The 21550-nt window shown below is 38.6% G+C and overlaps 1 protein-coding gene across 2 annotated transcripts in view; it reads left to right on the forward strand.

Moving 5' to 3' along the window:
- si:dkey-251i10.3 (uncharacterized protein LOC553498 homolog) overlaps window positions 1-21550 on the forward strand; it is a 40950-nt gene continuing 19400 nt past the window's right edge. The window contains exons 1-8 of one of the 2 annotated variants that reach the window (XM_048544641.1): window positions 1-111; window positions 4320-4395; window positions 6222-6292; window positions 6737-6801; window positions 9818-9957; window positions 10692-10847; window positions 13749-13868; window positions 14950-15044. In XM_048544641.1, coding sequence (XP_048400598.1) covers window positions 59-111; window positions 4320-4395; window positions 6222-6292; window positions 6737-6801; window positions 9818-9957; window positions 10692-10847; window positions 13749-13868; window positions 14950-15044 — 776 coding nt within the window. In that variant the 5' untranslated portion in view covers window positions 1-58. Of the gene's footprint in view, window positions 112-172; window positions 648-4319; window positions 4396-6221; window positions 6293-6736; window positions 6802-9817; window positions 9958-10691; window positions 10848-13748; window positions 13869-14949; window positions 15045-21550 lie in introns of those variants that run through there. The other variant, XM_048544642.1, reaches the window with a different exon arrangement.

Consider the following 21550-nt stretch of genomic DNA (forward strand, 5'->3'; position numbering starts at 1 on the left):
GCCGTTGCCGGAAGTGTGTCGCTTGACGGTAGCTGAATCCATGTGCGGGGCCTGAGAGATGGTGGGGAAGAAGATGGAGCCGGTGCAGGGAGAGGAGAAAGGACGGTGCAGGTAAGAAGGAGTTTCTAGTTTTCGGCATCCTGGACTGGTCTGTTGAGTGGCGTCTCTCGATGATCCCTGCAGCATGTTTATGTCAGTTGGGAGGGTGTCTCTCGGTGAAGACACATCAGCCAGTAATTCAGGGAGGTTGGTGACACCAAAGTGGTGTGCAAAGCTGTTACACTTCCCTAGGCTAAAGTCACATTGCACTTTAGTCAGTGACGTTACCGACTCTGATTATCGCTAGACATAAAATTACATCTGCTAGCAGCTGGGTGGCAGAACAGCATATGATGCAACTGAAATAACACGGTGTAGAGCTGGATGAACACAACAGGCTAAACCGCATCAGAGGAGCAGGAAAGTTTGACGTTTCCGGTCGGGTCCCTTCCTCTGAAAATATGGTTGGAACTGAGCCTTATTTCGCCTCTTCAACCAAAGCAGCTTCACCTGTTGACAGAGCCGGACTTTATTTTCAGCAGCTTCGTTGCGTTTCTCCCAGGTGTTGGAACAAGTACTTCTTTCAGAGATATGACACGATAGACCAGGTGAGGAGCATACATTCTTTAGGCGCATTCATCAGAATTCATTCTTCAATGATTACCACCTGAAAACAAATTTTTCAGTTATGAGTTTTGTTAGGACAAGATTGTGGTAAAATCTCTGCTTCAAAATGTTATTAATTATGCTGATGACTTAGACAGAATGCTAACGAAGTACCAGTATTCTTTTGCAGTCCACATATCACTCCCAGTTACACATTCAGAAGTAGTAGGATTTTTTTGTCATCTTCACTTTAATTATGATATTTTTTGTGCTACCAGATCCAATAAAGAGCACAGTACTGTTCATATTTCAAAGGCCATGATTAGCATGGGCATCCTATACAATTCAGAGATTGAGTGTTACTCATTTTTGTTTTCAGTCTGCTTTCTCCACTTCACCATTGAAAAACACAGTCTTCAGTTCAACCTCACAGACAGACTCTGCTTTCTTTCCAAGACCCTCTTCCCTTTCCCTAGCAGTGTCTCAGGCCCAACCAAAGTATTCACAGTTTTGGTGTTCTTTTCAACTTTGATCTAAGTTTTGAACTCTTTTTTATTCATTATCAAGGCTATTCCCATCTCTACTTAAATTGTAGAGTTTTACAATACGAGAGGAGACCATTCAACCCATTCTCCAGTCTTATCTCTGTAGCCATCTAACTGTATCAAATATATATCTGGCTGTCTTTTGAAACCTCCTATGGGATCTATCTCCTCCACTCTCCCATCAGCACATTCCAAATCGTAACAACTGAGTAAAGAAGTTTCTCCTCATCTCGCTCCTCGCTCTCTTGCTGACAAACTTGAAGTTGTAACCCCTAATTACTGACCTACCAACTAGTAGAAATAAACTATCCTCCTTTACCTTGTCAATATTGTCATAATTTTGAACACTTCAATAAGGTCACCTTTTGTTCTTCTCTGTTCCAAGGAGAACAAGCCCAGTCTCTCATCTTTCCTTCAATTAAAATCCTTCATTCCTGATATCATTGAAAAGGAGATTGTTGTTGGAATATTTGTATCATTTTTGAGAAATTAAAATCCATGGTAGGAGCCACCAACCACATTAATTCCTTTGAACTCTCGCCAGGGCTTTAAATTTCATCCTTAATTAAGGTGTCCAGCACTGAACGCAATACTCCAAATGTATTATGACCAATAATTTATAGAGATGTAGCATCACTTCCTTGTCTTTATACACTGTGCTTCTATTTATAAACCCAAGCATCCTACAAGACTTCTTAACAGATGTTTGAATTTGCCTGGTGACGTTCACAGAATCATGTATGTGTACCTCAAGGTCCCACTGCTCCTTTACTCTCCTCAAAGATGTACCATTGAGCCTGTATTATCTTTCTGTCTTTATTCCACCAAAATGTATTACCTTTCATTTCTCTGCATTGATTTTATTTTTATTTGCCAATGTCTGCCCAAATTGCCAACTTGCCAGTGTCCCACTTAAGTTGCTCGGCATCATCCTTACAATTCACTATTTTCTCTGCTTGGTATCATCTGCAAATGTAGAGATTTTGCCCTCAACACCTATCTCCAAATTGTTTGCTTCAGTCAGAAAAAGCAAGGGTCCAAATGCTGATCTGTGGAGAACGCAACATTCAACTTATCTCTAGAATGAGAAAAGCCCATTTGTACCTACTCTCTCTTTCCTAACCTTTAGCCAAAATCTCATCTGTGCCAAGTACCTATCAATCCCAAACACTTCTGAGGAAGGGTCTCTCACAGGAAGGGTCACTGGATCTGAAACGTTAACTCTCTTTTCTCTTTCACAGATGCTGCCAGACATGCTGAGCTTTTCCAGCAACTTTGTTTTTGTTCCAACACTTTTAACTTGCTAATGAACCTGCCATGTGGCACCTCTGTCCTTGTATTCTATTCAGTGCTAAAACTTGTGTTCCTCTGTAGAAGATTGCTGACATATCACTTTGCTTCTTCCACAATCCATAAAATCCAATTAGTAAAATTTCAGCTAACTCTCACTCACCAACATCCATGTTTTTGCTGACCCATAAGGTTGGTAATAAATTTTATGTCATCAGTATCATGTAATCATACATGACCTTTTCCCAATCTGTCTCAACAATCTTCTCCAGTTCTGTATCCAGCTGCTTCAACTCTCTCTTCCTCTAATCCTGATCTCTCAATATATGTATTCCTCCCTGGCACCTATTTCTTCAGTAATATAAATCATTGTATTTTCTTGAAGTGTGGCATTTTTGCTTGTGTTCTGTTGAACGTATGATGAAATGCCCTGGCAACAGGTTCTCTTTTCAGCAGTGTTTAAGTCCTAGATTCTGGAGTTCCTTTGCTGTGCCTCGCTGCCAGTTCTTTAAAAATATCTTCTCAAAATCCACCTGTCACCAGGATTTCAGTAACTACTTCCTTAGTCTGGAGAATATTTTCTTGTAGGCTGTCTGAAGTTTACATATTCAACAAATTGTTTTTAACAACCTGCCTATATGAAGGACTTCCACTGATACTGGGGCTATTTCATTGATAAATGTGTAAACACAATTGCTGTTTTCACAAGCGAGTATAAGGTTATTGTAAGAGGTGATATGTGTTTTTCTTTTGTATTTCTGTTGTGCTGCCATATTTCTTTGTTATTTAAGTTCACATATTCAGAAGTTTAGATAATTCAAGATGATTCTTAGTTGTTAATCAATATAACAAACTGTTAAGTTAGAATGATACAGTACCTGCCTTTCATTACCATTTACCTGGTAGCTTCATTAACCTCTACATACATTGTGATCATGTTACTTTCAGTATACATTATAGTCAGATTAATAATGTGTCCTCAGATACATGCAGAAGCAGTTTTGCTCCGAGATCTGTTTCCCTTTGTGTAATGTGGAGCTGTTTCCAAGTCTGTTTGCTGTGATGTAAGTGTAATTCTTTCATTGCTGCCTGTGTGGTAAATCAGACCTCTCACAATTCTTTCTTTTCATCTTCCTCTGTGAAGAAAGGAGGATTTGTCACACAATTTCAAAATAAATTCAAATAACATGTAAGTACGTTTTGGTTGTGATCTCAGCATTCAAGGTCTGTTTAGGCAAGTGAGAAGTGACTTTTTGAACAATTTCCTCTGTTGAATTATGTTCCATCTAGCGTTGTTCTTCATGGATATGAGCGAAATCAGGGCCGGAAGATTCTGACGATGTAGAACCTGCTGTTGCTTGGACATGTTTATTTGGAAGTTTTGTTTCTCCCTGTAGTCCAAAGCGTACCATTTGTTGTCAGCTGCATTTTTGTAGTTCAGGTACAACATATTTATTTGAAGTGGTTTGTTCAAACCGGACTGTACTTTATATTTTGTCAGTCCATTTGTGTTGGCAAAGAGCGGAAGCTGTCAAACAGCAGAATGACTGACTGCCATTGTTTGATGCTTGTTGCTCCTGAAGATGGTGTTCCCTACTTGTGGAAGCAGTGCCATAGTTTTACAGAACTGGGGTCAAGAATTGATTTGTTATTCTTGGCCAGCGTACAATATAAAATTTTTAGATGTTTGACAGAAGTTCACTTGTGCTTTGGAAAAATTTCATTTAATGTCAATTTTACCCTTTTTTTGAAACAAAGCTGTTCTTTTTTAACATGTTTCAGCTTTGAATTGTTCAATTTGTGTGACTGTCAGTGACCTTGTATTTTTCTGATTCTCAGAGATTTACTTGCGCTTGGAATGGAAGAAGAGGATTTGTTTCACACTGAACATGCCTTGACTGCCAGTGAGGATGAGGTATTAACCTGTTTCTTGGAAGTTGCTTATTTTAAATCGTCACTTTGGTTTGTAACTGTAAAACAGAAAGACTCCATTTACGGCTCTGGGGTCACATTTGCTCCGACTGTCAGAAATCTGAACAGTAAAGCTTATGTAATTCTATTTAATGCTTCTGTGTCTTATTTGCCACTCTACCTTGTTTAAAGTTTGAAACGCTGAAGGTATGGAAAGAGCTGTTCTTAGTTCTCTTGCCTTATTGATGTCAAATAATGGAACAGAAAATCTCTTGACATCTGAAGCTTGATGACAAATTAAAAGGAGATTGTCGTTGGAATATTTGTATCATTTTTGAGAAATTTAAGTCCATAGCAGGAGCCACCAACCACATTAATAGAAGTCTGAAATTAATGATCAGATTGTAGCTGATGGATATCCATAGGTGATGAGGATTGGAAATTCAACAACTGTCGGTTATCTGTTACATTTCTTTATTCTGTAATCGTTGAACCTCTTGGTGTGCTAGTATTTAAAAGAAGGTTTTTACTGCTGCTGGTTCTGTTTCAGTAGTTGCTACAGCCTTTAGGTTAAGGACTATTTGGCTTTACGTTCAGATCAGTAGATTTTGACAAAAGATTTGCTACACACAGAATTAGGTAACCAGAAGACAGAGGAGCAAAAGTAACACATTCAGTCTATCAAGTCTACCTGCCAATCAACAAGATCATGGCTGATTTGATAATCTTCATCTCTACTTTCCTGCTTTTTCCTGAACACCCTTGATTCACTTACTGACTAAAAATCTATCTAGGATATAGGATATATCCTAGGTTTAGCCTAGCATATACTTAATAACGCAACCACAGCAGCCCTCTGTGGTAAAGAATTCCACAGTTTCACTACCCTCGGAGAGAAGGAATTCCTCCTGACTTTTGTCTTTGTGTGACCCTTTATTCTGAGATTACACCCTGTGGTCCTAGACACACCCCATGAGCGAAAACAATATTGCCTACCCTGACAAGTTCTCTAAGAATCTTGAATGTTTCGAATAGTTTACATTTCATTCTTATAAATTCTGAGTCCAGGTCCAACCTACTCAAACCAAACTCCACAGATGACAAACTCTACCTGCTCGATTTCTCCTGATCAGACAACCCTCCATATCTGCTTTATATCTAGTGAACATTCTGTAGACTGCCTCCAACGCCAGTATATCTTTACTTGGATAAGGGGCCCAAAACCATTCACAGTATTCCAGATGTTGTCTGACTACTGCCTTGTATAGTTTACCTCCCTGCTTTTGTGCTCCATTTCCTTTGAAATAAACATGCCATTTACCTTCCCTATTCCCTATAAACTTTGATGCTAGCTTTTTATGAGTCATAGACGAAGACCTTCAAACCCCTCTTGCATTGTTTTCTGTGGTCTTTCTCCATTTGAATAATATTCAGCTCCTCTGTTCTTGTGCTAAAGTGCAAAACCTCTGATTTAGATGATGCATATTTTGGGTTATAAAAACTTGAAAATGTTAGGCTTGCACCTGTGCATACAGTTATTGTGGCCTTAGGGGAGCTAAATATCACTTGAACAACATCTTCTGCACTGCCTCTCGTTGTTCAAGGAATCTATGACTGGACATGATCAGAAATGGAATTGAGCTGTACTGATTTGCAGTGTGGCTGAGTCCTAGATTCTGTAATAGTGGTGATGCTATTATCTACCAGGAAGCATCTTAAATTGGAGCAGTTGAAAAACTTGAACCTACACCCCTGGTGGCTTAATCTATTGCTACAACTATCTTTTTCATGGAGCCACTGATTCATGTTTTTAATTTCTGCATTTTTCAGGATGCCAGTGATGATGAGAGGAGGCATCAAAAATTATTGGAGGCAATTAGTTCCCTCGGTAGCAAGAGAAAGTAAGGACATCAAAGGTCTTTTCAAGCCGCAGTAAAAACAGACACAAACTTTTATGTGTCATATCGTGTTTATAAATCATTGAACAAATATTAGCCCTGATAAAGAGTGCAATTGTACTTGTTATTGAGAAGCTTTCAGTTAAAATCTAAAATATTGTTGTTCATTTGCTATAGACTACAGCTAAATTAGTCTTTGTTGTGAACTCCCAATGCTTTAAAAGTTTATCTTGATCTATTGAGTAAAGCAGCATTCTGTATATGTGTGATTACTTTTCATAATGCTTTCTTAGCACAGGGACTAATCACTTCATCATTCTATGTATCTGCCCTTACATCTTTAATATAAAGTCAACATCCAAATAAACTTCTGAGCAGTGTTTCATAAAAATATGAAAACATCTACTTGTAGTAAACTATTAGACTTTATTTTTGTTTCTAATCTAGGCCGAAATTGACAGAGAGGACAGAAGCCAGCTTGCAGGTGTCTGAATTCACTGTCAGTTCAGAAGGTACAGTACTCAAAAAGATTTCTGCACAAAGAACATTTAAAGCCAACATGAATGCGCGTAATGATGCTGCCATGTATTAAACACTTGTGCTTTTAATTTTCTTTGCCCGTTGGTCTCCTTTGTCTCTTTTTCAAATGTTTTTATTCTGTCTGCACCCACTGATATGGTTGCCTAACAGCTTCCCTTGGCTTAGACCAGAAAGCTTCAAGAAAACACTAATGCCTCTGCTTACTGAAGAGGCTAAGGAAATTTGGCATGTCTGTTAAAAACTCTTGCCAATTTTTGTAGATGCAGAATAGAAAGCATTCTATCTGGATACATCACAGTGTGGCAACTTCTCTGCGCAGGGCTATACAAAACTGTGGAGTTGTGAACACAGCCCAGTCTGTCACACGAGCCATTCTTCATCCATTGACTCTGTTAATACTTCTCGTTTTCTGAGGACGGCAGCCAACATAATCAGAGACCCCTCCCACCCAGTTGTAAGAAGATACAAAAGCTTATACACACATCAATAGATTCAAAAACATCTTCCTCCCACTGTTGCTAAACACCTGAATGGACCCTTCATGTTTTAAGTTTAATATTGAGCTCGCTGTTTGTGCACCTTCTCTACAGTTGTAACATTGCACTCTTTCCTTTGTTCTATTACCCTAATTCACTTGTTATGCTAGGATCTGCCTGTACTACATGAAAAACCTAGGTACGTGACAATAATAAATCAAATAAAAAGTAATAGAAACCCAAAGTTTGTTTTTTTTGCAGTCCATATTTAGCTTGGTTAAGATTCTGCTGCAGATGAGCATTTAGTAACAGAGGGCAGTCAAAAAGCAGCTACCATGTTATCCAACGACAACTAAGGTATGGACGAGACTGGCCGATGTTTCTTAACCTACTAATCTTCTCAATCTCTGTCTCTGAAATCCAGTTGAAGTTAGAATGTACTCAACTGTAATTGTAAACCTGCTACCTTTTACAAATGTCATGAATACATGAATGTCTCTCTATTGTGACCTGATACCTGTTTCCTCTTATGATAGGCATCTGGGTTTGCATCTTATGACATTTGTCATAAGATATCATCTTAAGCATACTATGCCCAATCAGTGGCTTGGAGTCAGTGTCCTATATTGTGCAGTCTGCTGAACTGACCATGTCAATCATTCTTTGTGTTTAAATATAACCATAAATCAAGGCGAGGCTTTGTATGCACCTTACAGTAGAACTTAATCAGAAATCCAAAACAGCTTGGTATCTTCTTCAGGGGATCTGGGATCTGTTTGAACAGGGCAAGCAACTGTGTAAAATTCTTCATCAGATTGAAGATTTCTTGCTGAGACATGCAGTGCCTGAACAAGGTATTGCAGTTTAGAATAGTTGATTCAATGCCAAATCATGTTCAAGAAATAAAATAATGTGAGGATAAGAAAGATGAGATTGAGAGAAAGATAAGTAACATGTTTTTAAATCTTTCAACAGTGGTTAAAATCTGAAGGACTGAGACTTCAGACCTGATTTCCCCATTTAACCATGTGCATCTAATCATCAAATGTTGCTGCCCCATGTGGTCTTTAACAACGTAGTGAGCAGTACCTTTACCTCAAACTCCTGATTATCGCTTCTGAATCAATGGATTGATAACATCACAAAATCAACTGTCTTAATCTAGAGCTAATGTTGATCAAATCAGTTATGATTTAGGTGCTTTCTCAGTTTGTCATTGGGGAGCTGGTCTAAAGAAAACTCAGGTTTGATTTGTAATATGCCAAGTTAGCTCAATTTAGATTGCAGTAGAATGCTACAGTTGCAAACATGAAGCACTGAAGCACGCTGCAAGTCTTGCACTCTCTGTGGAGAGAGAAACAGAATTAACATTTCAAACCCAGTATGACTGTTCTTCAATTTCAGTGTTCTGTTTTCGGGAACTTTGTGATGGCTGTGTTACTATGGGCCCTAGAGAGTTATCTCCTGCAATTCTCCACTGCTCACAACAAAATGTATCCATCAAGCTTGTGCTGCCCTTGGGTTAAGGAACGAGAAAAGGTTTCATCTGTTTTATAGTTTAGTAGCCAGATGTGGTTGCTGCTGTTAAGACCTCATATTGCATTTTGTAGAAAACTGAGAGATATGTCCTGGGATAACTGTAATGTTGGAGCATGCATTCAGAGCTGCTCTCACTGTAATATTGGATAGAGGATTCCAGAATTTTGACCAAGCGATAGCTGCAGAGTGGTAGTATTTGTTCAGGATAGTATGTGACTTTGATTATTTTAATGGCATTGCTGTTCTAGTTTACCATGCAGTATCACTTTCTGGAGTGGAATGTATTTTGACATTTGATGGAAAAAAAAAGGAGAAACTTCAGCTGTAATTTCTACCTCCTTTCACAACACTCAAGCAGACTGCAGACAATTATCAAAGCATATTGTGAGAAAATAGCTGGTGTACTGCTGCAGCAAACACGGGAGGAAATTTGTGACGCAAATAGTCTGAGGAGAGGTTCACTTTTTTTTTCTGAGAATATAAACCGATGAACAAAATTACGCAAAGCATAATTTCGTTCTGGCTGAATTTTGTTTTAAGTTCATTAACAGGATGAAGGCTGGCTAGGCAGCATTTTACTGCCCATCCCTAATTGCCCAGAGGGCAGTTAATAGTCAACCACATTACTGTGGATCTGGAGTCACATGTGGGCCAGACCAGGTAAGGATGGTGGTTTCCTTCCTTAAAGGACATTAGAGAACTGGATGGGTTTTTCCGACGACAATGGATTCATGTTCGTCATTAGATTCTTAATTCCAGGTATTTTTATTGAATTCAAACTCGACCAGATGCCGTGGCAGGATTTGAACCCAGGACCCCAGAAAATTATCTGGGTCTCTGGATTAACAGTCCAGCAGTAATACAACTCAGCCATCGCCTCCCTATGTTAGGCTTGTTAATTGTTCCTTGTTTAACTTCATCGCTGCGCTGAAGATTTTTAATTGATTTAATCAACCTGCACACTTCTTTCTAGGTGCTAATGAGAAGATTCAGCTATCAGATCTGCTGGGAACCATTAAACCATCTCTGAGTACTGTGAAAAAACAGCTCAAGACTTTTGAGAAGACAAACAAAACCCTAGACTTACCTCTAAGCAAACAGCAAACTGAAAAGGTGAATTATTTTAGGATTAATATAGCTAGGGTTGCCTTTTGAATTGTGATGAGTTATGTGCTATGATCAGCAATACTGACCAGTATGGTCAGCAATAAATTGATGTATCAAATGGATTAAAAACACGAAAATGCCCGAGAAAATCTTCCAGATAAGAGACATCAGTGATTTCTCTCTCTTTTTTTGTCAGCTGACATCATTTGATTTAACCCTTTAGTGAAAAATAACAACAAACATGTCAACATCACTCAGTTTGCTCATGTTTTCTCAAGGCAGTGACTTGCAGTGTGCCCTCCAATCTACTTTGTAATGTACAGCCTCTTCACTTAAGCATTCAAATTGTTTTTGTATAGCCATATGTGTACAATTATTCAAATTAGGTCTCTTTGTGCTCAGCCTGTGGGATGTTTCTGGGTTGTTGCACAGTCTGGCAGTTTAGCCCAAACATTGCCTCGTCGTGTGGTCTACAGCTTAGTTCTAGTATGTTAGGTATGTATGTTGGACATGATAAAACCATTGAATGGTCATCAGTAACTGAAAGACATTTCTTGAAATTGGTAGCTTTATAGTAGATATTGAAATTCTAACACTGTGAAAACAGTCCTTCATAACAATATTGGTAATTATCAAATAAACTATACATACCCATAAAACTGATATTATTTCACCTTTGCCAATTTATCAATAAGGATTGATTATTTGAACATTTTTAAAGAGTTTGTTTTTGTCAAAAGATTCAAAGGTCATTGGCATATGAGAAAACGTCAAAAGAAGTTACAAAGTGGAATCATACTGTGCTACAGAACCGGAGAGCAGAACAGCTCGTCTTTCCATTAAATGCGGAACCTCTAACTGTCAAACCAGTGGAAGAAATGATAGCAGGCTGGAAGGTGTGTTACAGTATGTGGTTTGTAGAGGATGCTTTCTGGAAAGAGTTGTTTTGCTGTGCTCATAACATGAATTAAGCCAAAAATGAAATTTCCCAGTCAGCCTGGAATCATAGGTCGGATATAGTTGGAAATGTTATGTCACTTTCCAGAGTCCAAGGACAGTATCGTAAAATTCCTGTGGATGAAGACCAAGCATTCATACGTCTGTTGACTTGCTTATGTAGCATTTGTTTTTTTTTAAATGTGCAATTTTGGTAGGTATTTTGTTTAAATGTAAAATCATGTAAACTGAGAGCAGCAGCAGGCCATTTAGCACTTGAAGCCTACAGCAATATTCAGTTTGGTCATGGATGATACTCTTTCAGTGGCATATTCTCACTTTCTTCCCCATACCCTTAGTTGTCTTTAAGATCTAAAGATGTATCTATTTCTTTCTTAAATATATTCAGTCAGTTGGCCCCCTCAAAAAACACAACACACTCATATGCAGCCTTCTTTTGTTAGAGAATTCCACAGGTACACAACTTCCTCATCTGTCTAAAATTGGTCAACTCTATATCCTGAGTCTGCATCCAGCCTGCAGAGCCCTGTTAGACTTTTATACATTTCAATCCGATCCCCTGTCATCACTCTAAACTTCAGTGAATATTAGCCCATTTGAACCAATCTCTCCTGAGGACAATCCTGATGTTCCCTATATCGGTCTAGTGAACTTCTGCTACACTCCCTCTCTGACAAGTAAATCCTTTCTTGGCCACATTGTACATACATTGCATCTGCTGTGTAGCCAATTCACTCAACTTGTCTAAATTACATTGAACTCCATGCATCCTCTTCACAACATAATCCACCCAGTTTGTTGTCAGCAAACTTGGAAATGTTGCATTTGGTTCACTTATCCATGTCATTTATCTCCACGTTGAGCAAATAAAACATTAAACGATATGAGCAGACACAACCCTCATTATTGAAAAGCACCAAAGGCTTATTATGTCGAGAAATGTCTTGGAGAAACTGTCTGGAAATAATGCAAGAAAATTCTCCACCCCGTAAGACAGTACCTGTTTATGGGATAGTATTTCCTGTACTAATACAGAATAATGAAGTTCAGAAACAGTCGTCATTAAAATTGAAAATTCAGCATGCAGAAAGTCACTGACATAAAGCAATATCCAGTTCTCTCGGTAATTTTGTTTTTTGTGCACATTCTTTCTCTGCAATCGTAGCTGAGTAGAAATATGATATGTGACTCACTTGATGTCTGTCCAGTTTAGGCAATAGCCAGCTGAGCCAAATAAATCGAAAGGCTCTAACTTCAGTGCTTAATGGTGACTTTAGTTGATCTCTCCAGAACTAGCACGTAGCTATTCAAATCAGTTGGAAGGTCCTCAGGCCAAGGAATGGTGGTTGTTGTTTTTTAATCTCATGTTTAACTTCTATTTGGTTAATTAGAAGTTCATTTTTATGACCTTGCATCTCTCCTTGTTGGAAAGTGCATAAGTAAATATTGAGTAAAGACAGAATTTGTCTTTGTGATGCTTTCTGTCATGAAAAAAACTAGCTGACATTCGCGTTCTGAACTTGCGTATAAATAATGGGTCATATGAGAGATTTTTTAAAAAAACTCAAATAAGCTATGAATTTGTCTCCAGTGATATTTTACTCATTCCAATTTCCCATGTTTGAACTTTGCTTGAAAAGGTATTATTAACTTTTCAATTTCTTTCTGGTTTCAATGTTTCAGTTGAGTCTGTAGCAAGCAGTTAGACTTTTTAACAATCATCTTGGATTGTAGATATTTTTTCCCTTTATTCTTTTGTTATCTGCACGTTGTAATCTCCTTACTGCTGTGTGCAGAAACAAACTATTGCTAACCTTACCATTGTCCTTCAAAAGTACAGACTTTGAAATAAGGTTATGCAGCACTTAAGCCGCTTCAAGATTCAGTAAGTTGACTGTTGATCTGTTTAGTTTTTTTGCTCCCATTTACAGCTACCCTTCCATCAGCATAACCCATGATTCCCCTTCCTTTCCCTGCTGAACAAGAATCTATCCACCTGTCTTAAAAATATTTATTAACTCTGTTTCCACTGCCTCCTGAAGTAAAATTGCAAATTCTTCTGAAAGAAGCAAGATTTTCCTCATTGCTGTTCTGAAAGTCTGGACTCACCCACAAGGGTGCTGTTTCCTGCCAGCAAGCCAATCTTCTATGCATGCTAATATGGTACCTCCTACATTATGCCTTTTTTATTTATACCAATAACCTTTTAAGGCACCTTATCAAATTCTTCTGGAAATCCAAGTACTGTACATCTGTAGCCCCCCCCCTGTTATCCAAAGCACTTTCTACTCCTTCGAAGAATAGTAATAAATCTTAAGTTGGTCCACAACTATAACTTCCATATTTGTTAAGACCTTAGTGAATTTGCCATGTCCTTGGATTCCATTTCTGTCTTTAGAGTTGGTCTACAAGCATGGTCTTGTACAGAAAAGTATTGCTTAAAATCCTACCATCACAATTCATTTCCTTTCCATTTTCTCCACATTTTGCTAATCTGCTTGCTCATCTCTGTTCTTCTATATTGTTTCATAACCATTGTCACAATTTGCCATTATGCCATTGGATATCATTTGCAGTTTTGAGTTTCTACTTATTTTCACAGAGGATCTTTCAATTCTTATGCCTTGAACTTTCATGTATCAAATAACTTAAGATTAATCTCAACAATGGCTCTGTCTTTCCAATCTGAGAGTGTTGTCTTAATTTAAAATTCTGCTCTTTTCAGTCTAGTCTTCTTGCTATACGTGCAGCCAAATTTCCTTTTAATTTCACAAGTAAGATGTAATATGTATTCATGTCTGTCTCTGCAAAGTAATTTGTCCTTAATTTGTTCAATCAAGGCACGGACACCCTTGGAACAGGAGATTTTCAATTTGCTTCACAAGAACAAGCAGCCAGTGACTGTTCCAGCATTGACAGCTGCAGAGCAAGCTTCTGTCCGAGCTATGAGCCTAGAGGAGGTACACTTAATATCTAAGCATGTACACCTGTTGCAGAGAAGTTATATCACTTGCCTGCTTTGTGCTCAGAACTGAGCTACAGTGAACCGGTGCTCCATAGACTCCAAAGTCATATTTGGGACAAGGAAAGATGATTGTTGGAGACCAGTAGTCCTCGAATATTGCTGCAAGGGTTCCTCGGGGTAGTGTCTGAGGCTGAACCACTTTCGGCTGTTTCATCACTGATCATTCCTCTGTTAAAGGGGTAACATTTGCTGATATTACAATGTACAGTTCCAGTGGTGGTGACTCAGATAATGAAGCATCCTTTGTCCTTGTGCAGTGTGACTTGGACAGCTTCCAGGCTTGGGCTGAAAAGAGGCAAGTAACATTCATGCCCCATAAATGCTGAACAACAACCATCTAAAGTTATAAAGAATCTAACCATCTCCCCATAACAATGGCATGTTAAGGCATTACCATTGTTGGTTATGATTGACCACAACCTGAACGGGACCAACTATCAATAGTTACATCAAGAGCAAATCAAAGGCTGGGAATTTTGCAATGAATAACTATCCTTGTGACTCCTGAAAGCCTGTACATTGTCTACAAGGCAAAACTCAGGACTATGAAGAAATGCTCTCCCTATTGTCTAACTGATTGGACCTACAGTTTGTAAAAGAACCAACTTGTTTGCTATCCATTTAAAACACTCATTTTCTCCCTGACTGATGCATAGTGGCAGCAGCTTGTACAATCTTCAAGATGTACTAAAGCAACTTGATATGATTCCTTAAAACGGCATCTTCTGGACCCCTATGACCTAAAAGGACAAGGACAGCAGATGTATGGGAATGTCTTCCCATGCAAGTTCCAGTCCAAGCCACGCTTGAAACTTGGAACTATGCTGCCATTCCTTTACTGCTGAGGCAAAATCCTGGAACTACCTAACAGTACTGTGGTTGGATTTTACCCACAGTCCCAGGACTGCAGCAGTTCAAGAATGCAACTCGTTACCACCTTCACAAGGGCATTTAAGGAAGTTAGCAGCATCCACATTCTTTGGGAGCATAAGAACATGTTTTCTGTTTCATTTAAGGCAAAAGAACGTCGAGCTGAACTGCAGAAAGCAAGGGTCCTTCAGTCCTACTATGAAGCTAAAACAAAAAGATCAAAGAAAATCAAGAGCAAAAAGTAAGACTTTCAGATTCAGAATTAGTTTTATAATTGAGAGAAGCTAATGCTCAGTTGATAAAATTTGGGCTGAATTCTGCTGGAGAAAGGCGCCTGCTCATTGTTATTTCTTTACACCCTTCAACTCAAAGTACTTTTACATCATAGCCTCATGGAAGTAAGAACTAACAATGTACAGGACATAAATCAGGGGAAGGAAAAGGCATGTTAAAAATACACTTAGAATAATCATGTGATCTTCAATATGCAAGTAGACGAGGAAGATTAGGTTGATTAGAGGATCACAGGAAAAGAAAATTGTCGAATGTCTATTAGGTGTTTTTTTTGGAGCAGCTTCTGACTGAGCCCAGTGGGCACAGAAAATTCTGAATTTGGTAATAAGTACTGAGGTGGATGTGCTTATGGAGCTTAAGGTGAATGAACCGCTAGGGGCAGTGACCATATGATGATGGAGTTCGTCTTCCAATTTGAGAGGGAGAAGCTGGAATCAGGTGTAATAGAGTGACCACTCAGGAAAGGTAACTACCAAGACACAAGGGAGGAGATGGCCAGAGTTGAATGGAACAGGAACCAAGCAGGGAAGATAGTGGAGTAGCAATGGCAGGAGTTTCTGGGGCTAATTTGGGAGGTACAAGAGAAATTGATCCCAAGGAAGAAGAAACCATGGCTGACCAGGATGTCAAGGACAGCATAAAAGCAAAAGGAAAAACATAACAACGTGGTGAAGTTTAATGGGAAGCCGCAGGATTGAGTAGTCTTTAAAAACCAACAGAGGACAAAAAAAACAGAGAAGATGAAATGAGGGTAAGCTAGCTAGTAATGTGAAATAAGGTTCAAGAGTTTATTTACATATACAAAAAGTAAAGGAGAGACAAGAATGGACATTTCCACTTTACCAGCCTCATTTTTCAATGGTCTAACAGGGAACAAAGAAATGGCAGGGAAAATGAATAGCTACTGTTCATCAGTTTTCACAGTGGAAGAGCCTAGCAGCATATTAGAATTTCAGGAGCGATAGGGCAGAAGTGAGTGTAGTGGCCATTGTGAAGGAGAATTTGCGAGCAAAACTGAAAGGTCTGAAGGTGGATAAATTACTAGAACCAGAGTTCTGAAGGAGGTAGCTCAGGAGATTGTAGAAGCATTGGTGTTGATCTTTGAGAAATCACTTCTGGCAGGGAGGGACCTTGAGGATCTCCAAGAAATTGGAAAATGGCTAATGTAACAGCCCTGTTTAGGAAAGGTAGAAGGCAGAAGACTGGAAATTATAGACCAGTTAGCCTGACCTCTGTCATGGGCAGGATTTTTAGAGTGCATAATTAAAAATGAGATTGCAGAGTACTTGGGAGTGCATGCTTAAATAGGTTGAGTCAGTGTCATTAAGGGGAGGTCATGCCTGACCAATCTGCTAGAATTCCTTTGAGGAGGTAACAAGCAAGTTAGACAAAGGGAATCCAGTGGATCTATTTGGTTTTCCTGAAGGCTTTTGAGAAAGTGCAGAATGGGAGTCAGCTGAATAAGATGAGAGCCCATTGTGTTAAGGGCAGGGAACTGGCATGGAAAGAGGATTGCTTGGCTGACAGAAGGCAGAGATTGAGGATAAAGGGTTGGATAAAGTGACTAATGGAATGCTGCAGGGGTCAGTGTTGGGACCACAACTAGTTACGTTATAGGCTAACAGTCTAGATGAAGGAACTGAGTGCATTGCTGCTAAGTTTGCAGATGATACAAAGATATGTGGCATGGCAGGTAATGTTGAGAAAGCAGAGAGGCTGCAGAAGAGGCTAGGAGAGTAAGCAAAGAAGAGAGAGGAGGAGTACACTGGTGCAGGATTATACATTTCGGGAAGAATAGTGTAGACGATTTTCTAAATGGGGAAAAGTTTCAGAAATCTAAAGCACAAAAGGGACTTAGGAGTCTTAGTTCAGGATTCTCTTAACCTTAACATGCAGGTGCAGTTGGCAGTTAGGAAGGCAAATGTCATGTTAGCATTCATTTCAAGAGGGCCATATTATAAGACCAGAGATGTACTGCTGAGGATGTACAAGGTTCTGATCAGGCTGCATTTGGAATATTCTGAGCAGTTTTGGGTGCCATATCTAAGGAAAGATGTGCTGCCGTTTGAGTGGGTCCAAAGGAGATTTATGAGCATGATCCTGGGGATGAAAGGCTTGTCATTATGAGGAGCGGTTGAGAACTCTGGGTCTGTAGTTGGAGTTTTGAAGGATGAGGGCGGATCTCATTGAAATTTGCAGAATACGAAGAGAACTGGATAGAATGGATGTGAAGACTAGAACCAAGGACACAGCCTTAGAGACAAGGGATGACCCTTTCAGACTGAGATGAGGAGGAATTCAGCCAGGGGTTGGTGAATCTGTGGAACTCATTGTCATAAAATGGCTACAGAGACCAAGTCTTTGAGGTTATTTAAGACAGGGATAGATATGTTCTTGATTAGTAAGGGGACCAAAGGTTGTGGGGCAAAGGCAGGAGAATGGGGTTGAGAAACATCAGCCATAGTCAAATGTTGTAGCAAATTCAGTGGGCTGAATGGCCTACTTCTGCTCCTATATCTATGGTCTTATGTTGTGGAAAGGGCAGGGAATATCTGGACCCTTGGCGAATGGTGAGCCATCTTAATTATGTTAAAAATGATACAGATTTAACTTGATTAGTGAATAATGTCAAATGAGTTATGAGAGTGAGGAATAGAAAGGTTGTATAAATAAACAGAAAAGGGCATAACACAAAACCTTTGGCATTCCTAACCTCAAAACAATTTATTTCTTAAAGGAGTGTAACTTTGAACTTTGTTCTATTTCTGGACTGTTATGATACTAGCTGACAGTAATACTAGACAAATCATACTTTAAATCAGAGACTCTTGAAAGATCTTAAGTTTTTTTTGTTTTTGTTTACCATGGAAGTCAACAACTGAACCTAGTGACAAGGGACTGCCGATGTATTTTTCATAGGAGAACGTAAACATTTGTTTCACTTGACCAAAAAACACAAATTATGTTATCCTGTATAAGAATTAGTTATCACAGTTTAATTGCAAATATTTGAAATGTTTCAATCGTTTACCGCCATTATGACCTTTCAGACACTTGAGCCTCAGTGAAGAGTTGCCTCTGTCTCCGCTTCTTGTTGAGCTGGTACAGCTGTTTCCCTTTCAGAAAAGTTTTGTGCTTTCACTGGATGTTATTTTCATTAGCTAATGTCTATTCCTGAGACCCATATACAAGCTGCTGACTCTCTGCTTTGTAGGTTTTTTAGTTCGCTAACACCTCATCAGTCTTCTGTTTGTGGAGCTTTCTTCTTACTGATTTCTAAGCCACTCAGGACTTCTGTTAAGGTCAGATTGCTTGGAGACTGTTAACAGCACCTCTGCTGCCAGGGATGCCTGTTGTCTGAATGAACCTGCACGCTGTCTGACTACTGATGGATTGTTCTGATTTTCTCTGTTACTGATTCCAGTTACTAAAGAGCAGCGATCTGCTTTCTTCCTCACTTCTGTCGTTTTTTTAATGCACTGAACTGTTTAATTTGATCTTTAAATACTTGAGGTAAAATGCATATAAACCAAACATACCTTCAAGCAGCTTGTAACCACTCTCAACAAAAATGAAACTAAAAAACTAATCCCTTTTGCAACAAAATAAAAATACAATTTCAACTTGAAATTATGCATTGTTCTTACATTTTAGAACCCAAGCTTTTAATCAATAAATTATTATGAAGCCTCATCATAGGACAGGTGAGATTGATGGTAGCCTGGTGCTATTATTGTGCATTTAAAACAATACTTGTCCTGTGAACGACCAGAAATGACTTTGTGTGATGTGTTTTGAGTAATGGAAGTGCAAATAAAAGCAAGCTGTATTGACATGATTCAGAACAAAGCACCCCACTTCATAAGCACTCCACATATTCACCCCCACTACACCATTGCTTCCTTTATAAGATGCACTGCAGCAATTTGGCAAGCTCTCTTAAACAGCATCTTGCAAATGCATAACTTCTACACTTTAAAAGAACAAGATAGCTTGCATGTTCCCCTCCGAGTTGTACTCAATCCTGCCTTAGAAATATACTAGCATTCCTAAACGATCACTAGCTCAAGCTCATCTGCCACCTAAGCTGAAGTAGTTCACGAAGGCTGGTGCACCCCTTCTTGAAGACGGTTAGTGATTGCCAATATGAGTAGTGCCATGCATCTATGATGAATGATGAAAGACATGGGCTACTTACAAGTACACAATCCACTGTTGGTAAAATGTAATTCTAAATTTAGTTTATTCAGTTTAAACCTGTTATAAATAAACATATGAAAGAGGAGCAAAAGTAGGCCTCACCCATCTCTTCCAACATCAAATAAAGTCATGGCTGATCAGTTGTGTTTTGCATTTTACATTCCCATCAACACACTGTCATGGGTGACTCCCTTTCTGAAATGTGTTAGAGATGATTTTCTAGAACAGTATGTTGAGAAGCCACTGAGAAGAAATTCTGTTTTAGACCTCGCACAATTTAATGAGAAAGAGCTAATTATCAATCTTATTGTAAAAATAACTTTTGGGATAAATTACACTAATATGCTGGAATATTCCATTATGTTTGGAAGTGAGTTAGTTTATTCTAAAACATATTAATTGGAAATTATAAAAGGATGAGGTACAAATGGCAGAAGTGAGCTGGGAAAATCAATTGAGGCAATCTGTAGACAATGAATAATTTTAAAAATAGGACTTACAGCATGACTATGCAAGGTACAAAAACTCAAAAGATCAGTCAACTGTGGCTAACAGTGGAGGTTAATCCTGTATAAGATTAGAAGAAAGGTTTTTAAAGGTTCCAGAACAAGCAGTAATTCTGAAGATTGAGTTTTATAGAATACAATAAAGGATGATCAAGAATCTAAGGGAAAGGATGATCAAGAATCTAAGGGAAAGGGAGAATAGAATATGAATACTTTGCTCAAGAAAACAAAAATGAAATTGATGCGTTACAAGGAAATGTTTGGCTGTAATGAATGTGAATTTCCTCTAAGGAAGATACCAGAAATTTCCCAGAAGCAGCGGTCCAAGTGGCACAGAAGAATGAGGGGTTAAAGGCAATTAAAATTAAGAAAATTGTACTGGAGAAATTAATAGGGCTGAATGTTGAGAAATACCCAAGAGCTGATGGTCTTCAGCTCAGAACATTGAAGGAATTGGCTATAGAGATAATCAGTGCCTTGTCACATACTTTTTGAAGATACAGTGAAAAGTGTTCTGTTACCAAAATCCAGCACCATTTTGAGCTACAAAAAGAATTTTTAAAACATTACTTGACTAACAAATCATCTTGTGTTCAAATTGAAAATCAAGCATGGCTCCAGAGCTTCTGCAAGGTCTCTGAAAGGTATTCCAATTCTCAAGGACTGATGCCTGCGTTTTGGAAAATAACAAATGTCACCCCATTATTTTAAGAAGGGAACAATTGAGAAATCTGTCAAATGTAGACCTGTTCACCTTGTGTCAGTAAAGAAAATGCTAGAATCTATTAATGAATAGATACCAGATTGAGAGCTTAGTCAACATGGATTCGTGAATGGAAAATTGTACTTGATGAACTTTCTTGGAGTCTTCTGAAGATGTGATTAACAAAAATTAAAGGAGAATTGATGGACATAGTATACTTTAGATTTCTTGAAGGTATTTGATAAAATCCCCGCAGAGGGTTAGAAAAATTAAAGCAAATGGGATAGGGCTTATGTACTGGCATGGATGATGACTCACTAACAGAAGATTGAATAGAAATAAATGGTTCGTTCCCTTGTTGACAACTGTGACTAGTGGGGTACTACAAGGATTATTACTTCGGCCCCACCTGTTTACAATATAAGTCAATGATTTGGATGTGGGGACTAATGTAATGTTTACACATTTGTAGATAATACAAAGCTAAGTGGGAATGTGTTATGAGGAAGATGTAAAACATCTTCAGCTTGAGGAAAATTTGGGTAGACTTAGTGAATGGTCAAATACATGGCAAATGAATGTACAATATGGAAAAATGTGAGGCTATCTGCGTTGTAGCCAAAACAGAGGTATAAGGTATTTCTTAATCAGTAAATAATTGAATATGCAAAAGAATCTAGTTTTACTTGTTGATGAGTTATTAAAGCTAACATGCAGGTGCTTCAGGCTATTAGGATGACTGATGGAATGTTAACCTTTTATTACAAGAGGAGTGATTAATGTGTAATGAAGGAATAACAGGAGGTTGGTTAGACTGCACTTGGACTATGGTGTTGGTCTCCTTACCTCTGGAAAGTTACATTGCGGGGCTGTCCAATGAAGAGAGATTGGGCAAAATAGGCGTTTTGAAGAATGACTGTTGATCTTGTTCTAACTTATAAAATAGTTAATGGGATAGTCAGGGTTGATTCAGGTAAGATACACTCCCTGTTTCAAACCAGGGTGCAACTTAAAATAAAGGGGATGCCACTCATGTATGAGAAA

The sequence above is a fragment of the Stegostoma tigrinum genome, chromosome 15, assembly GCF_030684315.1.
Source record: "Stegostoma tigrinum isolate sSteTig4 chromosome 15, sSteTig4.hap1, whole genome shotgun sequence".
NCBI classification, from domain to species: domain Eukaryota; kingdom Metazoa; phylum Chordata; class Chondrichthyes; order Orectolobiformes; family Stegostomatidae; genus Stegostoma; species Stegostoma tigrinum.